General features: G+C 49.8%; 1 protein-coding gene across 1 annotated transcript; it reads left to right on the plus strand.

Annotated features, from left to right (window-relative positions):
- Positions 1-15,256: 15,256 nt before the first annotated feature.
- Positions 15,257-21,830, plus strand: TOR4A (torsin family 4 member A). The gene is made up of 2 exons (XM_038767727.1): positions 15,257-15,336; positions 19,904-21,830. The coding sequence occupies exon 2, from the start codon at positions 19,938-19,940 to the stop codon at positions 21,204-21,206; it is 1,269 nt and encodes a 422-aa protein (XP_038623655.1). The 5' UTR covers positions 15,257-15,336; positions 19,904-19,937; the 3' UTR covers positions 21,207-21,830.
- Positions 21,831-22,754: the final 924 nt, after the last annotated feature.

Below are 22,754 nucleotides of genomic sequence, written 5' to 3' on the forward strand. Positions count from 1 at the left end.
CTCCCTGTTTTTGTTTTAATGGTAGTTGTTAAGCGCTTACTATGTGTGAAAGCACTGTTCTAAGCGTTGAAGTTGATCCAAGCTAATCAGGTTGGGTAGTTAATCAGCCCTTAGCCTGAGAGTCTAGGATTGGTACTGAGACAATATCGATCAATCGATCAATCAGTGGTATTGGTGAGTGCTTACTATGTGCAGAGCACTGTACTAAGCACTTGAGAGATCCAATACAACAGAGTTGGTGGACATATTCCCTGCCTGCAGTGAGCTAACAGTCCAGAGGGCAAGATGGCCATTGATATAGATAATTTATAAGATATAATTTAAAGATATGTAGATAAGTGCTATGGGGTATAGGGTGGGCCGGATGTTAAATGCATAAAGTCACTTGACTTCTCTGTGCCTCAGTTTCCTCATCTGTAAAATGGGAATAAGACTGTGAGCCCCCTGTGGGACAACCTGATCACCTTGTAACTTCCCCAGTGCTTAGAACAGTGCTTTGCACATAGTAAGCTCTTAATAAATGCCATTATTATTATCAAGGCCATAGATCCAAATGCATAGATAATGAAAAAGGGAGAGGGAACCAGCGAAAAGAGGGTTTCATTTGGGAAGGCCTCTTGGGAGATTGAGTCATTCATTCAACTGTATTTATTGAGCGCTTACTGTGTGCAGAGCACTGTACTAAGCTCTTGGGAAGTATAATTTGGCAACCTGTAGAGACAATCCCTATCCAACAACGGGCTCACAGTCTTGGGCTTGTGAGATGGGAAGGCTCGTGGTGCTGTCTACAGTGACGGGAAAGTCAGAGGCAGGATAGGGTTTGGGTGGGAAGATAAGGAGCTCTGTTTTGGACACTAAAGTTTGAGGTGATGGGAAGACATTCAAGTAAAGAGGTCTCAAAAGCAGTTGGAAATGCAAGACTGGAGAGAGGGAGAGAGATCAGGGCTGGAGATGGAGATTTGGGAATCGTCCTTATAGTGGTGGTCATCGAAGCCATGGGAGGGAATGAGTTTTCCAAAGGAGTGGGTGTAGATGGACAATAGAAAGGGATCCAGAACTGAACCCTGAGGGACCCCCACAGTAAGGGGATGGGAGGCAGAGGAGAAGCCCACGAAAGAGACGGAGAGGCCGGAGAGATGCTAGGAGGAGAACCCAGAGAGGATGGTGTCGGCGAAGCTGAGGATGGATAATGCTTCCAGGAGAAGGGGGAGGTCCACAGTGTCGGAGGCAGCTGAGAGGTCGAGCGGGATGAGGATGGAGTAGAGGCCGTTGGCCTGGGCAAGAAGGAGATCATCGGTGACCTTTGAGAGGCCAGTTTCTGTGGCGTGACGGGGGCGGAAGCCAGATAGGAGTGGGCTCAGGAGAGAATTGGAGGAGAGGAATTTGAGACGGAGGGTGTGGACGACTCGCTCAGAGAATTTGGAGAGGTAGGAGGGAGATGGGGCCATAACTGGAGGGAGCCACGGGGTCAAGGCCGGATTTTTTAGGGGAAGGGAGACAAGGACGTGTTTGAAAGCAGTGGGGAAGAAACCACTGCTCTCCCTTAAGTCCAGCGCAGCGCTCTGCTCACAGGAAAAGCTCGGTAAGTACTGTTGATTGGTTTATTGATTATTGTGGGTTATTATCATTATTGGTTATTAATTGATTGGCTATTGATTGATTGGGAAGCATCCTCCCCTCCCATCCCGCCCCCTTCCACGGGGGGGCGTAGCGGGACCTTGACGGAGCAAGAGCGACACCTAGCGGCTGCGCGGGAGAACGCTGGGGGGAGACTTGAAACCGGCAGTTGGTCCCCCATTAATAATTCTGGTGTTTGTGAAGCGCTTACTACGTGCCGGGCACTGTACTAAGCGCTGGGGTGGATGCAAGCACATCAAGTTGGACACAGTCCCTGTCCCACAGGGGGCTCACAGTCTCCATCCCCATTTTCCAGATGAGGGGACTGAGGCCCAGAGGAGTGAAATGACCCGCCCAAGGCCACACAGCAGACAAGGGGAGGAGCTGGATTAGAACCCAGGACCTTCTGACGTGGCTCAGTGGAAAGATCCCGGGCTTGGGAGTCACAGGTCGTGGGTTCCAATCCCGGCTCCACCACTTGTCAGCTGGGTGACTTCAGGCAAGTCACTTCACTTCTCTGGGCCTCAGTTCCCACATCTGTAAAATGGGGGTGAAGACTGTGAGCCCCACGTGGGGCAACCTGATCGCCTTGTGTCCCTCCCAGCGCTTAGAACAGTGCTTTGAACATAGTAAGCGCTTAACAAATACCACCATTATTATTATTATTCTCTGGGCCTCAGTGACCTCATCTGTAAAATGGGGATGAAGACTGTGAGCCCCACGTGGGACAACCCGATCACCTTGTAGCCCCCCCCAGCACTTAGAACAGTGCTTTGCGCATAGTAAGTGCTTGATAAATGCCATTATTATTATTATTATTATTATTAAAATGGGGATGAAGCCTGTGTGCCCCACATTGGACAACCTGATCACCTCGTAACCTCCCCAGCGCTTAGAACAGTGCTTTGTGCACAGTAAGCACTTGATAAATGCCATTATTATTATTATTATTATTATTAAAATGGGGATGAAGCCTGTGTGCCCCACAATGGACAACCTGATCACCTTGTAACCTCCCCAGCGCTTAGAACAGTGCTTTGCGCATAGTAAGCACTTGATAAATGCCATTATTATTATTATTATTAAAATGGGGATGAAGCCTGTGTGCCCCACATTGGACAACCTGATCACCTTGTAACCTCCCCAGCGCTTAGAACAGTGCTTTGCACATAGTAAGCGCTTAATAAATGCCATTATTATTATTATTATTATCAACAAATACCACCATTATTGTATCTCCCCCAGCACTTAGAACAGCACTTTGCACATCGCAAACACTTAACAAATACCACCATTATTATTATTATTATTATTATTATTATTCACTGGGCCTCAGTGACCTCATCTGGAAAATGGGGATGAAGACTGTGAGCCCCACGTGGCACAACCTGCTCACCCTGTACCTCCCCCAGAGTTTAGAACAGTGCTTGGCACATAGAAAGTGCTTAACAAATACCATCATCATCATCATCTATCTACTATGCCGTGCTGCTTCTCACCCCAGTGTTTAGCACAATGCCTGGCACATAGTAAGCGTTTAACAAATGCCATATTATAGAAATACATAATGGCATGGATGCATTATTATATAAATATATGTAACATATATATATGTTTGTGTGCAAATATAGTACAGAGAAACAGCGTAGCTCAGTGGAAAAAGCCCGGGCTTTGGAGTCAGAGGTCATGGGTTCGAATCCCGGCTCCACCACATGTCTGCTGTGTGACCTTGGGCAAGTCACTTAACTTCTCTGAGCCTCAGTGACCTCATCTGGAAAATGGGGATGAAGGCTGTGAGCCCCACGTGGGACGACCTGATCACCTTGTATCCCCCCCCAGCGCTTAGAACAGTGCTTTGCACATAGTAAGCGCTTAACAAATGCCATTATTATTATTATTATTTATTACAGTGCTCTGCATGCAGTGGACTGTAAGCTCCCCGAGAGAAGACACAATATCTACAAATTGGTTGTGCTCTCCCAAGTGTTTAGTACAGTGTATCTACCCTAATGCTTAGAGCACAAAGTAAGCCCTTATCAAATACTGTTAGTAGTAGTAGTAGTAGCATTCATTCAGTCATTCAATCGTATTTGTTATTTATGGAGCGCTTTCTTGGTGCAGAGCACTGTACTGAGCGGTTGGGAGAGGACAATACAACAGTAAACTGATGCATTCCCTGCCCACAACGAGCTTCCAGTCCAGAGGACTCCAGATTCCAGGATAACAATGATCACTAATAATTAGGGTACTTGTTGAGCGCTTACTCTGTGCCAAGCACTGTTCTAAGCGCTGCGATTCGGTGGGAGCCCCGGATGGGAGAAAGAGGATCCTCAGAGCGAGGCGGGGAGAAGGCGGTGACCCACTGAGGAAGGGAAAACGGAGGTTGGAGGATGGGGGATGAGGGAGGCCAGGAGGAAGTGGGAGCGGGAAGGGAAGGCGCTGCGGTGAGAGGCCCAGCGGCGGAGGAGACTGGAGGGCGACCGCCTCCGTCCCGCAGCCGGGAACCCGAAGGCCGCAGGAACCGGCTCCCCTGCGCCCAATGGACGTCAAAGCGGGGCCTAGCGGGCACAGCACAGGCCTGGGAGCCAGAGGACATGGGTTCTAATCCCGCCTTCGCCACGTGTCTCCTTCTCCAACCCGGCCCGCACACCCCGCTCCTCTGGGGCCGCTCACCTTCTCCCTGGGCCTTCATCTCTCCTGTCTCGCCGCCGACCCCTGGCCCACGTCCTGCCTCACAGCACCTGTATATGTTTGTACATATCTATTACTCTATCGATTTATTTATTTATTTTACTTGGACATATCTATTTATTTCATTTTGTTAGTATCTTTGGTTTTGTTCTCTGTCTCCCCCTTTTAGACTGTGAGCCCACTGTTGGGTAGGGACTGTCTCTAGATGTTGCCAATTTGTACTTCCCAAGCGCTTAGTACAGTGCTCTGCACATAGTAAGCGCTCAATAAATACGATTGATGATGATGATGATGATGGAAGGCCCTCCCTCCTCAAATCCCACAAATCTCAAATCTCCCCTCCCGTTATCGAAGGCCCGTCTCCTCCAAGAGGCCTTCCCAGACTAAGCCCCCCCTTTCCTCATCTCCCACTCCCTTCTGCCTCACCCTAACCTGTCCCCTTTGCTCTCTCCCCCCTCCCAGACCCACACCACTTATGTCCATATCTGTCATTTATTTCTTTATATTTATGTCAAGTCCCCCCTCTAGACTGTCAGCTCATCGTGGGCAGGGAATGTGCCTGTTTATTGTTATGATGATGGTATTTGTTAAGCGCTTACTATGTGCAAAGCACTGTTCTAAGCGCTGGGGAGGTTACAAGGTGATCAGCTTGTCCCACTGGGGGCTCACAGTCTTCATCCTCATTTTCCAGATGAGGCCCAGAGAAGTGAAGTGACTTGCCCAAAGTCACACAGCTGACAAGTGGCGGAGCCGGGATTTGAACCCAGGACCTCTGACTCCAAAGCCCGGGCTCTTTCCACTGAGCCACGCTGCTTCTCCAGCATTATATTGTCCTCTCCCGAGCTCTTAGTACAGTGCTCTGTACACAGTAAGCGCTCAGTAAATATGAATGAATGTGACCTTGGGTAAGTACCTTCATCATCAATCGTATTTATTGAGCGCTTACTATGTGGAGAGCACTGTACTAAGCGCTTGGGAAGTACAAATTGGCAACATATAGAGACAGTCCCTACCCAACAGTGGGCTCACAAGTACCTCAGTTACCTTTAGTGGCAAGAGCCCGGGCTTGGGAGCCAGAGGTCGTGGGTTCTAATCCTGGCTCCACCGCTTGTCAGCTGGGTGACTTTGGGCAAGTCACTTCACTTCTCCGGGCCTCAGTTCCCTCATCTGGAAAGTGGGGATGAAGACTGTGAGCCCCACGTGGGACAACCTGATCACCTTGTATCCGTGCTTAGAACAGTGCTTGGAACATAGTAAGCGCTTAACAAATACCACCTGGAAAATGGGGATGAAGACTGTGAGCCCCACGTAGGACATGGACCGCGTCCAGTCGGATTATCTTGTTTCTAACCCCGGCACTGAATACAGTGCCTGGCACGTTATAAAGCGCTTAACAAATACCATAAAAAAAGAAAAATGCCCATCTCACTCCGGTTTAGCACAATGGCAGAAGGTAACACAATCCCCCAAAACACAGATGGGTGGGTTCCCCTTTCTATTGGAAAGAAGAAAAAGAACTTATTGTACTTAGCTAAAGAAAGGTTGTCATTACAGTAGGAAGGTAAGATCTTAAAATAGCCAACAGAACCCGAGTTTAAGGAAACAAACTTGCGGCAGAACAAGGTTAAATGGATATAAAACAAACCCTCGTATAAAATGCAGAACTTTCCTTAAGTCCTTTACTTTTCTCTTAAATTAGGATCCAGGTTTCCCTTCCCGTCCCCGGATATTTTCTTCATCTGATCAGTCCACCCAGGTTCTGGACTGACCACTTCATCACTCGAGTTGCAGATATTTTTATGTCTTGTCTCCCCCTGCATTAGAGGGGCAGCTCTTTTTAGGCGGGGAATGTGTCGCCTTGTTATTCCCTAGGGTAAATGCATTGCACCAAGTGGGTGTTCAATAAATAGTAATTAATAATTACGGTACTTGCTAAACGCTTACTACGTGCCAAGCACTTTGCTAAGTGTGGGGCAGATACGAGATAATAAATGACATCGAGACTAAGTAGGAGGGAGAAGAGGTATTGAATCCCCATTTTAGAGATGAGGAAATTGAGGCACAGAGAAGCACAGAGGCAAATAGACTTGACTGCTATTACTATTATTATCAAGTGCCGTCGAGTCATTTCCGATTCTTAGCGACTCTCTGGATGTGTTTTCTCCAGATCGTCCTGTCCTCTGCCGTGATCCGTAACCTCGCTTACGTTCGTCCGTTATCAATGTTATGGTTTCTCTCCGTCAATCTGCCGGCCTGCCTCTTCCTCGTTTTCCCTGGAAATTCTCTGAATTTCCTGATGATGTGTCCAAAATTTGCTAATCTAAATCGAGTCATTTGGCCTTCCAGAGATCCTTAGTTTGCTCCAAAACCCATCTGTTTGCTTTGGGGGCAGTCCGTGCCTTTCGCCAAAGTCTTCTCCGACACCACATTTCAAAAGAATCGATGCCCTTTCTATGTTGTTTTTTTCCCCGTCCAGCTTTCGGATCCATACGTTGTCACTGGGCATCATAGAATTGACGTTTTGTGGAAACTGTTACGTCGGCGCATTTCATGACTTTTTCCGGGCACTTCACAGCAAATCTCCCTAACGTCAGTCTTCGGCGTATTTCTTGATTACTAGTTCCTTTATTATTGATTATCGATCCCAGGAGAGAGAAATTGGCAACTATTTCCATCTTCTCTCCATCCGCTATAAATGTGTTAAAACTTCCAGTCGTCACAATCTTTGTTTTCTTGACATTCAAGTGTAAGCCCATCTTTTCGCTCTGCTCCTTAACTTTTATTCATTCATTCAATCGTATTTATAGAGCGCTTACTGTGTGCAGAGCACTGTACTAAGTGCTTGGAAGGTACAATTCAGCAACAAATAGAGACAATCCCTAACCAGTCTATAGGGTTTAATAAGTCTAGAGTCTAGAGGGCTTCAGATCTTCTTCTCTTTCAACTATAGGTTAGTGTCATCAGCATAACGAAGGTTGTTTGTAGTCCTTTCCCCAGTCTTGATTCCCCATTTGTCTTCATCCAATCCGGCTTTTCTTATCATGCATTCGGTGTAAATCAATCGTATTCATTGAGCGCTTACTATGTGCAGAGCACTGTACTAAGCGCTTGGGAAGTACAAATTGGCAACACATAGAGACAGTCCCTACCCAACAGTGGGCTCACAGTCTAAAAGATGTAAAGGATGAACAGATAAGCTGACAAGATTCACCCTTGTCCTACACGCTTACTAATGGGAAATTGATCGGTTTTTCCAAATTCTGTTCTTATTGTAGCCTCGTGTCCGGGAAACAGGTTCCATATGAATGCAATTACGTGTATTTTCCTTAATATGCTTTAGGGCTTCTCGTGATCCATGCAGTCAAAGGCCTTACCAAAATCACTAAAGCACATGCTGACTTCCTTTTAATATTCTCCCGTCCTTTCAATTATCCGACCGTCCTCAGCAATAATAATAATGATGGTATTTGTTAAGCGCTTACTATGTGCAAGGCACTGTTCTAAGCAATACCATCTCGCATCCATACCTTGCTGGCACGTGAGATCGAGGAAATTGTACAATCGTGGTCACTTTTAGTTGTATCTCCTTTCTTAGGTATTGGCACGTGAACTGATTTCTTCTAATCAGATGGTCATTGAGTGGTTAGCTATATCTGTAAACTAGTTTGGCAAGGACTTTTACCGATTCCTCTCCACCTGCCTGAAACACTGCCTATCTAAACCTTATTTTTGACAAGCCAGTGCCAAACCGATCTAACTTTCCATGATGAGTGGCTCTGATTCATAAGGAACTTCTTCAGATATTTCCTGTATATCGCTATACTTGTGGTATATTACCTGTGGTTAGTCCTTCCATCTCTGATTCCACTGGCATAATTTATCACCAGTCCACATCTGCTTCTGACAGAGCCAATCCGAGGATGAAATGTTCCCTTAATTTCCTTAAATCTTCTGAAATAGCTGTCTTGTCCGTCCACAATTGTTTCGACTTCCATCCCTTTCCACATGCTGTCCTAATATTCCTGTTTGTCCTTCTCAGCTCAGTTCTTTAACAGGGTCCTTTTATCCTCTGACATTTGCTTCCTTTTCAGCGCTTAGAACAGTACTTGGCCCATACTAAGCACTTAAATGCCATCGCTATTATTTTCCTGGTTACTTGCCGAGTTGTGTTCAACATCCATTTCGGCTTCTTCTGCTCCCTGATCTCTGCAATACCGTGTCTCTTTCTTCCTTGAGGACATTTTTAATCTCCATCCACATTTTCTCCGGGTCCTTGTCTGTGAGATTAAGCACCTCAAGTCGATTTTTTTACCTGATCCTCAAATGCAGGGCCGGGGGTAATATCCACCGAGTCATATTTGGGCAGCTGCAAGGCAGTCATGCAATCCTATTTATTGAGCACCTACCATGTGCACGATTGGTCTGTCTCAGTTTTAGCCTGAGTTTACTCCGACTCTTCTAATTTCTCATCCTACTGTGATTACTTTTGATTGCTAAGCTCAACCCAGAACACGGGGGAGGGTGAAGAGATCCTCAAGCAGATATGTCTGAGTTGAGCGTGAAGATCAACAGGAAGAGGTGGAAGGGATCCTCCATCATCTCTTGGTTTTCCTTCCACCCAAGTCAACCTTCTCCCCCTCCTCCCCATCCCCCCTAACAACCATAGCATGAGTTCTCCCTGGAAGACCACCTGCAAAATCTGCCAACCTATTCCTCCTCCCACCATCCAATTCCTCAGCAAAACCAGGATGTCTACAGCATGCAGAGCTGGAAACTAAACATTTTGGCCAGCGTGGCCTAGTGGGTAGATCCCAAGCCTAGGAGTCACAAGGTCACGGGTTCTAATCCACGCTCGGCCGCTTGTCTGCTGTGTGACCTTGGGCCAGTCGCTTCAGCGCTCTGGGCCTCGGTGGCCTCATAATAATAATAATGGCATTTATTAAGCGCTTACTATGTGCAAAGCACTGTTCTAAGTGCTGGGGGGATACAAGGGATGAGGTTGTCCCACGTGGGGCTCACAGTCTTCATCCCCATTTTACAGATGAGGTCACTGAGGCCCAGAGAAGCGAAGTGACTTGCCCAAAGTCACATAGCTAAGTGGCAGAGCTGGGATTTGAACCCACGACCTCTGACTCCAAAGCCCGGGCTCTTTCCCACTGAGCCACGCTGCTTCCCCATCTTCCAGATGATTTCCTCATCTGGAAAATGAGGATTGATTTTTATTTTATTTTGTTAGTATGTTTGGTTTTGTTCTCTGTCTCCCCCTTTTAGACTGTGAGCCCACTGTTGGGTAGGGACTGTCTCTATCTGTTGCCAATTTGTACTTCCCAAGCGTTTAGTACAGTGCTCTGCACATAGTAAGCGCTCAATAGATACGATTGATGATGATGATGATGATTGAGACCGCGAGTCCCACTTGGGACAGGGACCGCTCCCAGGCCGATTTGCTTGTATCCACCCCAGCGCTTAGTACAGTGCCTGGCACCTAGTAACAGCCTCCCCCTCCACATCCCCCCCACCTTACCTCCTTCCCCTCCCCACAGCACCTGTATATATGTTTGTACAGCTTTATTACTCTATTTTACTTGTACATATTTACTATTCTATTTATTTTATTTTGTTAATATGTTTTGTTTTGTTGTCTGTCTCCCCCTTCTAGACTGTGAGCCCGCTGTTGGGTAGGGACCGTCTCTATATGTTGCCAACTTGTACTTCCCAAGCGCTTAGTACAGTGCTCTGCACACAGTAAGCGCTCAATAAATATGATTGAATGAATGAATGAACAAATACCACAAGTCTTATTACAGGATGCCGGTCCTGCTCCCTTGAGCCATTTACAGTCCATCGGAGAAATGAGTCAGTCAATTGTATTTCTTGAGCACTTACTGTGTGCAGAGCACTGTACTAAGTGCTTGGGGAGTCCAGTATACCAATATAATAATAATGGTATTTGTTAAGCGCTTACTACGTGCCAAGCACTGTTCTAAACACTGGAGTAGATACAAGGTCATCAGATTGTCCCATGTGGGGCTCACAGCCTTAATCCCCATTTTACAGATGAAGTAACTGAGGCACAGAGAACTTAAGTGGCTTGCCCAAGGCCACTCAGCTAAACAAATGGCAGAGCTGGGATTAGAACCCGTGACCTTCTGACTCCCAAGCCTGGGCTGTATCCACTATCCAGCACTTAGAACAGTGCTTGGCACATAGTAAGCGCTTAGCAAATACCATTACTATTATTATTATTATTACACCGTGCTGCTTCTTTACTCTCCTGGAAACGCTAATGGAAAAACCTGGGAGAATCTGGAGACCTGGATTCTAATCTCTGGCCTGCTGGGAGACCCGGGATAAGTCATTTAACCTCTCAGGGCCTGTTTTCTCATCTGTAAAATGGGGAGAAGTTCCCCTCTGCTCTCCCTCTTTTAACGGCACTCGTTGAGCGTTATCTCTTTACCAGAAACTGTACTATGTTCCGGGGTAGATCCAAGATAAGATACAAGATATTTAAGTGGGGCTCAGAGCCTAAGCAGGCGGGCCTAGAATTAGAAACCTATTTTCCAGATGAGAAAACTGGGGCCCAAACTGGGGCTTGCCCAAGGTCACACAGCAGACCCAGGATTGGAACACAGATCCTTTGATTTCCAGGCGCTTTTAGACTGTAAAACACATGGACTGCAGGGATTATCTCCATTTGATTTTCCTACATTTCCAGCTGAGAGCACAGGCAGAGTTGGCCCAGGCTTAGAAGTCAGAAGGCCCTGGGTTCTAATCCCAACTCCACCACAGGTCTGCTGTGTGACCTTGGGCAAGTCACTTAATTTCTCTGGGCCACAGGAACCTCTTCCGTAAAATCAGGTTTCAAGACTGTGAGCCCCACGTGGGACAACCTGATGACCTTGTATCTCCCCCAGCGCTTAGAACAGTGCTTGGCACATATTTATTACTCTATTTTACTTGTACATATTTACTATTCTATTTTATTTTGTTACTATGTTTTGTTCTGTTCTCTGTCTCCCCCTTCTAGATTGTGAGCCTGCTGTTGGGTAGGGACCGTCTCTATATGTTACCAACTTGTACTTCCCAAGCGCTTAGTACAGTGCTCTGCACACAGAAAGCGCTCAATAAATACGTTTGAATGAATGAATCTATAAAATGGGGGATTAAGAGGGTGAGCCCCACGTGGGACAACCTGATTACCTTGTATCTCCCCTAGCGCTTTGAACAGTGCTTGGAACATAGTAAGCGCTTGACAAATACCATCATAATTATTATTATTCATTTTTCTGGGCCTCAGTTCCCCCATCTATAAAATGGGGGATTAAGAGTGTGAGCCCCACGTGGGACAGGGACTGCGTCCAACCCGATGACCTTGGATCTACCCCAGTGCTTAGAACAGTGCTTGGCACATAGTAAGCGCTTCACAAGTACCACAATCGTTATTATTATGTGGAACGTGGACGGTGCACAGCCTGATTAGCTTGCAAATACCTCAGCGCTCAGTCCAGTGGCCGGCACATAGTAAGCGCTTAACAAATGCCGTTTAAAAAAAGATGGAGGAAGATAAAGTCGGCCCTCCTTTCAGTGGCTCGCAGCTCTGCTCTGGCAGGATTTTTCCCCTTCCACCGGGACGCCCTAGATCTGAACTTGGCTGGGATGTGGGGAGGAGGATTGGGGTGAAAACTTGTGGGGTTGGAAGATGGGAGGACGGCAGGAGGAAGAGGTCCCAGCCTCACAGCACCCTTCTATATATCTGTATATACCTGCAATTTATATATATATATATATATGTATATATATATATATATTTATATTAATATCCTTCTTCCCCTCTAAACTGTGAGCTCGCTGCGGACAGGAATGTGTCTGCTGCTTCTTATATTGTCCTTTCCCAACTGCTTCGTACAGTGCTTTGCATACAGTGGGCGCTTAATAAATACGATTGAATGAATTAATAGTAAGCGATTGGGAGAGTACAATATAACAGACACGTTCCCTGCCCACCATGAACTTACAGTCTAGAGGGGGAGGCAGATATGAGTAGAAAGAAATAAATGACAGATGTGGACCTAAGTGGTGTGGGGCTGGGAGGGGGGATAATAATGATAATAATAATGATGGCATTTATTAAGCGCTTACTATGTGCAAAGCACTGTTCTAAGTGCTGAGGAGGTTACAAGGTGATCAGGTTGTCCCACGGGGGGCTCACAGTCTTAATCCCCATTTTCCAGATGAGGGAACTGAGGCCCAGAGAAGTGAAGTGACTTGCCCAAAGTCACCCAGCTGACAATTGGCAGAGCCGGGATTTGAACCCACGACCTCTGACTCCAAAGCCCGGGCTCTTTTCCACTGAGCCACGCTGCTTCTCTGAAGAAAAGAGAAGATGAAGAAAAGATGAAGAAAGGGAGCGAGTCAGGGCGACGCAGAAGGGAGTGGGAGAAGGGGAAAGGAGGGCGCAGTCAGGGAAGGCCTCTTGGAGGAGACAGGCCTTCAATAAGGTGGGGAGAGAGGGATTGTCTGTGGGATTTGAGGAGGGAGGGCATATATATGTTTGCACATATTTATTACTCCATTTATTTTATTTGTACATATCTATTCTATTTTATTTTGTTAGTATGTTTGGTTTTGTTCTCTGTCTCCCCCTTTTAGACTGTGAGCCCACTGTTGGGTAGGGACTGTCTCTATATGTTGCCAACTTGTACTTCCCAAGTGCTTAGTCCAGTGCTCTGCACACAGTAAGCGCTCAATAAATACGATTGATTGATTGATTGATTGATTCCAGGCCCGACGCAGGCCCTGAGCCCTGACATCCGTGGAGAAAAAGACGCGAGTTCCCTGCAGAGGAGCCTTATAAATTCATTCAGTCGTATTCATTGAGTGCTTACTGTGTGCAGAGCACTGTACTAAGCGCTTGGGAAAGTACAACACAACAATAAAGTACCCCACAAGGAGCTCACGGTTTTACAGATGACTCCCAGTTTCCCTAGCTCCACCCCTGACTGCAGTGGGGAGGAAGGATGTGGGGTTCTTGGGTGGCCAAACTCACTGAAACTCAGCCACCTTGGGTTTCTCGAGAGCAGCCCTGGTCCGCTGAAGCCCCCGCAATCCACAGGCTGAGGGAAGTTTAGCAATCCATCAATCAATCAATCAATCAGTCGTATTTATTGAGCGCTTACTGTGTGCAGAGCACTGTACTAAGCGCTTGGGAAGTACAAGCTGGCAACATACAGAGACGGTCCCTACCCAACAGTGGGCTCACGGTCTAGAAGGGGGAGACAGAGAACAAAACCAAACATGCTAACAAAATAAAATAAATAGAATAGATAGGTACAAGTAAAATAAATAGAGTAATAAATATGTACAAACATATATCCAGGTGCTGTGGGGAAGGGAAGGAGGTAAGATGGGGGGGGATGGAGAGGGGGACGAGGGGGAGAGGAAGGAAGGGGCTCAGTTTGGGAAGGCCTCCTGGAGGAGGTGAGCTTGGGAAAGCACTTCCCAAGCACAATCGGTCGTATCGATAGGGAATACGATCGATACGGCAACCCAGCCAAGTGGATGGAACACGGACTTGGGAGTCTGAAGGTCATGGGTTCTGATCCCGGCTCCGCCACTTGTCTGCTGTGTGACCTGGGGCAAGTCACTTCACTTCTCTGGGCCTCATTTCCCTCATCTGGAAAATGGGGATTAAGATTGGGAGCCCCGCGTGGGACAGGGACTGTGTCCAATCTGATTAGCTTGCATCTACCTCAGTGCTTAGCGCAGTGCCTGGCACGTAGTAAGCGCTTAACAAAGACCACAGTTATTATCATTATTATTGGGAAGCAACGTGGTTCGGTGGAAAGAGCCCGGGCCTGGGAGTTGGAAGGACCTGAGTTCTAATCCCGGCTCGGCCACTTGTCTGCTGTGTGATCTTGGGCAAGTCGCTTCACTTCTCTGGGCCTCAGCTCCCTCATCTGTAAAATGGGGATTCAGACTGGGAGCCCAGCATGGGAAGGGAACCTGATTACCTTCTACCGACTCAGTACAGTGCCTGGCACGTAGTAAGCGCTCAACAAATGCGACCGTTATCGCTATTAATTATTATTATTGTTAAAGAGGAAGGGAGAGCAGATCCCCATTACGCAGAGGAGGAAACTGAGGCACAGAGAGGTGAAATGACCGGCTAAAGGCCTCGGAGCAGGCCGTGGCGGAGCCGGCCCTGGGACCCAGGTCTCCGACTACGGGCCCGTGCCCTATCCCTGAGACCAGCCCCGCCGACTCCGGGAAGCTGGAAAACCAGTCCAAAGTCCACCCACCCCGGGCCGCAAAACCAGACAAGCCCTTTTCTGCGCCTGCCCTCCGCCCCCTTCCTTTCCTCAACTTTAGCCCACCCCGCCGCGCTTTCCGGCGAGGCCTTATCCCTTCCTGACAGCCGAAGGGACTGAGGAGCCGGAGGAGGGCCCCATTCCGGGGGCAGGGAGAGGAGGGATACAGGAGAGAGAGATAAATAATGTCAGTAATAATGATGATGATGATAATAATAATAATATGATAATGATGATGATAATAATGATGATGGCATCTGTTAAGCGCTCACTCTGTGCCGAGCACTGTTCTAAGCCCTAGGATGGACACCAGCTAATCAGGCTGTCCCATGTGGGACTCACGGTCTTAATCCCTGTTTACGGATGGGGGAACTGAGGCCCAGAGAAGTGAAGCGGCTTGCCCAGAGTCACACAGCTGACAAGTGGCATAGCTGGGAGTAGAACCCATGACCTCTGACCCCCAAGCCCGGGGTCCTGATCACCTTGAGCCCCCGGCTACTGGCAAGAACTGTCCCATCCCTTTCTGTCTCTCACTGTCCCCCCACATGTGACCCGGATTTCTTCATCATCCCAATCCCCGGCTCCACCCCCATCCTCAACTGACTCACTTCCTTTCCGTTAAATGCGGAAACCTGCTCTGGCCTCTGTCCCTGCTGCTCCCCAGCACCCTGGAGGAGGGGGACCCAGGCATCCCGGCTGGCTGGACTCGCATACGGAGCAGGTACCGGACACTGGGATGAGGGGGATGCCAGGGTCTCCTTGCCGCCCACTCAGAGCCCTAAGCACTGAGCTAAGAGCAAGGAGCACTGCAGCCCAAGGTGATGGGGCGGGGAGCACCGCGGCCCTGGACTCTGGGGGAGCGAGCGTGTTGGGTTTGGACGTTACTGAAGTCAGGCAGAACCATTTCCACCATTTTTTAAATAATAATAATAATGATGGCATTTATTAAGCACTTACTATGTGCAAAGCACTGTTCTAAGCGCTGTTTACAAGGCAAGGCTCACAGTCTTAATCCCTATTTTCCAGATGAGGTAACTGAGGCCCAGTGAAGTGACTTGCCCAAAGTCACACAGCTGGCAACGGGCAGAGCCGGGATTTGAACCCATGACCTCTGACAGCTCCCCCCCGAGAGTTTAGTACAGTGCCTGGCACATAGTAAGTGCTTAACAAATACTACAATTGCTATTATTAGGGACACCCCCTTTCCACACACCCCCACCCTTCCTCCAGGTTAAAGCACAGCTGCGGGAGTCAGAGGACCTGGGTTCTAATCCTGGCACCTCCACTTGTCTGCTGTGTGACCTTGGGCAAGTCCCCTAACTTCCCCATGCCTCGGTTACCTCGACTGTAAAATTGGGATTAAGCTAATGAGCTCCATGTGGGATGGGGACTGCATGCACCTGATGGTCTTGTATCTATCCCAGTGCTTAATACAGAGCCTGACACATAGTACGTGCTTAACAAATATCATCATCATCACCATCAATCGTATTTATTGAGCGCTTACTATGTGCAGAGCACTGTACTAAGCACTTGGGAAGTACAAATTGGCAACAAATAGAGACAGTCCCTACCCGACAGTGGGCTCACAGTCTAAAAGGGGGAGACAGAGAACAAAACCAAACATACTAACAAAATAAAATAAATAGAATAGATATGTACAAGTAAAATAAATTAATTAATTGAGTAAAAAAATATCATAATAAAGGCTTTGTCCTCAGGCCCGCTGGCTCACGTCAGCCCCGAATTCCCTAAATCACCCTGACACTTGGGCAGTTGCGATGGCTATTATTTTTCATTCCCACTGGGAAGTTTAATTCCCGAGGAGAGGCAGTAATGCCACACCCACAGGACTCTCCAAAGAGGAGGAGGAGGAAGAAGAAAAGGAGGAGAAGGAAGAGGAGGAGGTAGAGAAGATTTATTAAGCGCCTAATGGGTGCAGAGAACCCTACTAAGTGCTGGGAAAGAATATACGGGTGGGGGAGAAGCAGCGTGGGCTAGTGGAAAAAGCCATCAATCAATCAGTGGCATTTACTGAGCGCTCACTACGTGCAGAGCACTGTATTTGGTGCCTGGGAAAAATACAATACAACTCAGGCGGGCCTGGGTGCTAATTCCGGCTCCACAAGTCAATAATAATAATGATGACGGTATTTGTTAAGCGCTTACTATGTGCCGAGCACCGTCCTAAGCACTGGAGAGGATACAGGGTGATCAGGTTGTCCCACGTGGGGCTCACAGTCTTAACCCCCCCATTTTCCAGATGAGGGAACTGAGGCCCAGAGAAGTCCAGTGACTTGCCCAAAGTCACACAGCCGATCAGTGGTGGAGCCGGGATTAGAACCCACGACTTCTGAGAAGCAGCGTGGCTCAGTGGAAAGAGCCCGGGCTTTGGAGTCAGATGTCATGGGTTCGAGTCCCGGCTCCGCCATATGTCTGCTGTGTGACCTTGGGCAAGTCACTTCACTTCTCGGAGCCTCAGTTCCCTCATCTGCGAAATGGGGATGATGACTGTAAGCCCCATGGGGGACAACCTGAGCACCTTGTATCCCCCCCAGCGCTTAGAACAGTGCTTTGCACATAGTAAGCGCTTAACAAATGCCATCATTATTATTATTATTATTCTGACTCCCAAGCCCGGGCTCTTTCCACTGAGCCACGCTGCTTCCCAACCTCTCGGGGCCTCCGTTTACTCATCTGTAAAAGGGGGATCCGCTACCTGTCCTCCCTCCTGTTTAGGGTGTGAACCCCATGGGGGACGGGGACTGTGCCTGACCCGATGAACTCGTATTTACCCCACTGCTTAGGATAGTTAAGCACATAGTAAGCGCTTAACAAATGCCCTAATTACCATCATTATTAATTAGGCCTTCCGGGGCTCACAATCTGGAGTAATCTATCACACTCTAACCTGACACAGGTGATTTCCCAATGTACTTTTGGGAATGAACCGGAGTGAGAGGGCAAACCCAGGGATGGGACGGGACGGGATGGGGTGGGGAGAGAGCGGGGAATGAGGAAAGGAGAAGGTTGCCTCTTCTTGACCTGGCTGAGCCCCAATCAATCAATCAATCAATCGGTGGCATTCGTTGAGCGCTTACTATGAATGGAGAAGCAGCGTGGCTCAGTCGAAAGAGCCCGGGCTTTGGAGTCAGAGGTCCGGGGTTCAAATCCCGGCTCCGCCAATTTTTAATAATGGCATTTATTAAGCGCTTACTATGTGCAGAGCACTGTTCTAAGCGCTGGGGAATTTACAAGGTGATCAGGTTGTCCCACGTGGGGCTCACAGTCTTCATCCCCATTTTACAGATGAGGGAACTGAGGCCCAGAGAAGTTAAGTGACTTGCCCAAAGTCACACAGTTGACAAGTGGTGGAGCCGGGATTTGAACCCATGACCTCTGACTTCAAAGCCCGTGCTTTTTCCACTGAGCCACGCTGCTTCTCTAATTCTCTAACACGCTGCCAGTTGTTAACTGGGTGACTTTGGGCCAGTCACTTCACTTCTCTGGGCCTCAGTGACCTCACCTGTAAAATGGGGGTGAAGACTGTGAGCCCCCCGTGGGACAACCTAATCTCCTCCCCAGTGCTTAGAACAGTGCTTTGTACATAGTAAGTGCTTAATAAATGCCATTATTATTATTATTATTATTATTATTATTATTATTAACAGGACATTGTACTAAGCACTTGGGAGGGTGGGACGAGGGGATGATAATAATTAGTATGGTATTTGTTAAGCGCTTACTATGTGCCAGGCACTGTACTAAGCGCTGGGGTGGATACAAGCAAATCGGGTTGGACACAGTCCCTGTCCCATGTGGGGCTCACAGTCTCCATCCCCATTTTCCAGATGAGGGAACTGAGGCCCAGGGAAGTGAAGTGACTTGCCTACGGTCACACAGCAGACAAGCAGCAGAGCCGGCATTAGAACCCAGGACCTTCAGATTCCCAGGCCTGTGCTTTGAACGCTACGCCATGATCCGTGTGGGACAGGGGCTGTGTCTGATCTGATTACCCAGCGCTTAGAACAGTGCTCTGCACATAGTAAGTGCTTAACAAATGCCATTATTATTATTATTATTATTATTATTATTATTATTATTATTACCCTGTTTCTTCCCAGTGCTTAGCACAATGGTGAACCCAGTAAGTGCCTAACAAATACTTGGCTTAGTGGATAGAGCCCGGGCCTGGGGGGGTGGTCAGAAGGACCTGGGTTCTAATCCTGCCTCCGCCAAGTCTGCTGTGTGACCTTGGACAAATCACTTCACTTCTCTGGGCCTCAATTACCTCATCTGTAAATGGGGCTTAAGACCGTGAGCCCCCCGTGGGACGGGGATTGTGTCCAACCCGATTTGCTTGCATCCACCCTAGTGCTCAGAACAGTGCTTGGCACATAAAAATAATAATGATATTTGTTAAGCACTTACTATGTGCCAAGCACTGTTCTAAGCACTGGGGGAAATACAAGGAAAGCAGGTTGTCCCACGTGGGGCTCACAGTCTTAACCCCCATCTTGTATCCTCCCCAGCACTTAGAACAGTTGTTGCCAAATTGTACTTCCCAAGCGCTTAGTACAGTGCTCTGCACACAGTAAGCGCTCAATAAATACGATTGAATGAATGAACAGTGCTTTGCAGATAGTAAGCACTTAACAAATGCCATTATTATTATTATTATTATTGTTATTATTATTAATCCCCATTTTCCAGATGAGGTAACTGAGGCACAGAGAAGCTGAGTGACTTGCCCAAAGTCACCCAGCTGACAAGTGGCGGAGCCGGGATTAGAACCCACGACCATAGTAGATAGTCAGCGCTCAACAAGTACCATTATAATAGTAGTAGTAATTATGAGTCTTCTTATGTTTTTAATAATGATGGCATTTATTAAGCACTTACTGTGTGCAAAGCACTGTTCTCAGCGCCGGGGAGGTTACAAGGTGATCAGGTTGTCCCACGGGGGGCTTATAGTCTTCATCCCCATTTTACAGATCAATCAATCGTATTTATTGAGCACTTACTGTGTGCAGAGCACCGTACTAAGCGCTTGGGAAGTCCAAGCTGGCAACGTATAGAGACGGTCCCTACCCAACAGTGGGCTCCCAGTCTAAAAGCTGAGGTGACTGAGGCCCAGAGAAGTGAAGTGACTTGCCCAGAGTCAGTTGGCGGAGACGGGACTTGAGCCCATGACCTCTCTTTCCACTGAGCCACGCTGCCTTTCTGCCGGTGCCGCTCTTCCGACGGGGCGTCTGAGACCCGGATGAAGTTTATCCTCTGTTTCCCAGGAACGGCATTCTGAATGGTGTGTGAAAGAGCAAGATGGAAGGAAACCACCTCCTCCCGTGGCCCAGCCCCGGGCCCAGCCCGGGCCCCCAGCCCCCCGCGGCCCCCCAGAAGCGCGCCCTCGCCTCCTCCATGAGGGCCGTGATCCGGCTGCACCGGAGACTCCGGGCCCTGCGGAAGGGCCGCCCGCGCCTGCCGGCCGCCTCCGCGGGCCCGGACGCCCCGCCGGGCCTCAGCCAGGCCCTGCGCCTCAAACGCCAGCTCTCGGGGGAGCGAGGATGGGCGGGCGGCATAGGCGGCGGCGGCGGTCTCCTCTACCCCCCGCCCCAGTTCTTCACCTTCGACCCCCCGACGGAGCAGGCCGGCCGACGGCGGAAGAAGCGGCGTAGGTCCCGGGTGGTCCTGTACCCCGAGAACGCCAAGCGGCGCCTCCCGGCCGAGCAGAAGAGCAAGGCCAAGCGCTGCCTGCTCCTGCTCCTGACCATCGTCTGCTTCCAGATCCTGAACGCCATCGAGAACCTGGACGACAACCTCCAGAAGTACGACGTGGACGGGCTGGAGAAGACCCTGAGGCGGGGGGTCTTCGGCCAGGCGGCGGCCGTGGACGCCCTGGTGGAGCTGCTGAGGGACTATTTGGCCACCCACGTCCACAGCCGGCCCCTGGTCCTCTCCCTCCACGGCCCCAGCGGGGTGGGCAAGAGCCACGTGGGCCGGCTGCTGGCCAGGCACTTCCGGGCCGTCATGGACCCCGACTTCGTCACCCACTATTACGTCTTGCACCGCTGCCCGGAGCGGGGGGCCCTGCCGGCCTGCCGGCGGGAGCTGGCCGCCCGCGTCGCCGACGTGGTCGTCCGGGCCGAGGCGGAAGAGAGGGTCCCCCTCTTCATCCTGGACGAGGTGGAGTTCATGCCCCCGGACCTGCTGGACGCCCTCTACGCCTACCTCCGGCCGGGCCTCTCCAACGAGTTCCTCAACGCCGTCTACGTCCTGATCGGCAGCGTCGGGGGCAGCGAGATCACCCGCTTCGTCCTCCAGAACGGGACCGGGCCCCCTCCGGCCCTGATCCGGGCCCTCCTGGCGGGCGCCCACCCGCTCTGGGAGGCCGCCCACTTCGTCCCCTTCACCCTGCTGCAGAAGCGGGACGTCGTCGGCTGCTTCGTGGAAGAGATGGCCGGGGAGGGCTTCTACCCAGACCAGGCCCACGTGGAGAGCTTGGCCGCCCAGCTCAGCTACTACACCCGGGGCGACGCTCAGTACTCCGTCAGCGGCTGCAAGCAGGTGGTCGCCAAGGTCAACCTTCTGTAGCTGGCCCGGTTCGGCGGGGCCGGGGGTCGCCGGACGCCCCGGCGGAGTCTCGCTCCCGGGGGGCCGACGGAGGGGTGGCGGCGGTCGTCTCGGGGCCGGTTTGCCCCGACTCTCCTCCCCCGGATCCCGGGGGGCAGATCGAGTCGGCCGGGAAACGGGTGGATCGCGCGGGGTGGGAGAGGCGCTCAGCCCATCCCCTGAACTCTCTCCCTAACGGTTCCGCCGGTCGTATTTATGGAGCGATTTACTGCGTGCGGAGCGCTGTGCTGAGCACTCGGGAGAGTAGGGTATGACGATAAACGGACACCACGAGGAGCTCACCGGACACACCGCGGCCCAGTGAGAAGCAGTGGCGGGAAGAGCGGGGGGCGTTGGAACGAATTCCCTGGGCCAAGTCTGAGATCTGGGCTGTCTGCTTGGTGGATTTCCCGGGATTTTCCTCCCTAAAATCCCAGTGGGAAGATCTAGGAAACCGGGAAATGTGGGTTTTTTTGCAGGGGGGATGAGTTGCTTATTTCATCCCCGGAACGCTCCCCTTGACCAGACACACCACGGCCCAGGGAGAAGCAATGCGTCCTAGTGGAAAGAGCTCAGGTCTGGGGGTCGGAGGACATGGGTTCTAATCCCTCCCCCGCCACTCATCTGCTGTGTGACCTTGGGCAAGTCACTGCACTTCTGTTCGCCTCAGTTACCTCATCTGTAAAATGGGGTTGAAGACTGTGAGCCCCCCCGTGGGACATAAACTTGGTTCAAGATGATTAACTTGTCTCTACCCCAGAGCTCAGTCCGGTGACTGGCATATAGTAAGCGCTTAACAAATACCATTTAAAAAAGAAACGACATAACATGTCCGTGTGAGATGAGCGCAGGCCTTGGGGTCCGAGGTCTTGGGATCTAATCCCACCTCCGCCGCTTGTCCGCTGTGTGACCTTGGGCAAGTCACTGCACTTCAGCGCTTAGAGCAGTTGTTGGCACATAGTGAGCGCTTAACAAATTCCTTAATTATTATTATTATTATTATTATTGTTCTCCGGGCCCTGCTTCCCTCATCTATAAAATGGGGATTAAGACAACGAACCCCATATGGGACAGTGTCCGACCTGATTATAATGTTTCCTCCCTGCGCTTAGTACAGTGTCCGGTATATAGTAAGCGCTTAACCAACGCCATTGAGGAAAAACAACAACCGAGGACTAAAGCGCTCCTCCATCCAAACCGAGGAGATGCCGCCCATCTTGTGGGTGGCATCAGCTGGGCGAGGCGGCGGAATCGGGGGGCTGCTGTGCCAGTGACCGCGGACACTGATGCACGGGAGAGAAAAGACCAACGTGAGGCTGTCCGGGGTGAGCGTCTGGTTCCCCCCAGGGCCCTGCACCATGTTTAGACCCACTATAATAATAATTATGGTATATATTAAATGCTTACTTTGTGCCAGACATTATACTAAGCCCTCTAGCCCCGGGAGCACGCCTATGAACCAACGCCTTACCACGGCTGGAGAGTTTGCGTACGCTGAAGAAACTTAGAGCTAAGTCATTGATCAGATAT

Source organism: Tachyglossus aculeatus, chromosome 27, assembly GCF_015852505.1.
Source record: "Tachyglossus aculeatus isolate mTacAcu1 chromosome 27, mTacAcu1.pri, whole genome shotgun sequence".
NCBI lineage: Eukaryota > Metazoa > Chordata > Mammalia > Monotremata > Tachyglossidae > Tachyglossus > Tachyglossus aculeatus.

Excerpts from the sequence above, each read along its gene's own strand:
- TOR4A (XM_038767727.1), top strand. The coding sequence starts at position 19,938 with ATGGAAGGAAACCACCTCCTCCCGTGGCCCAGCCCCGGGCCCAGCCCG.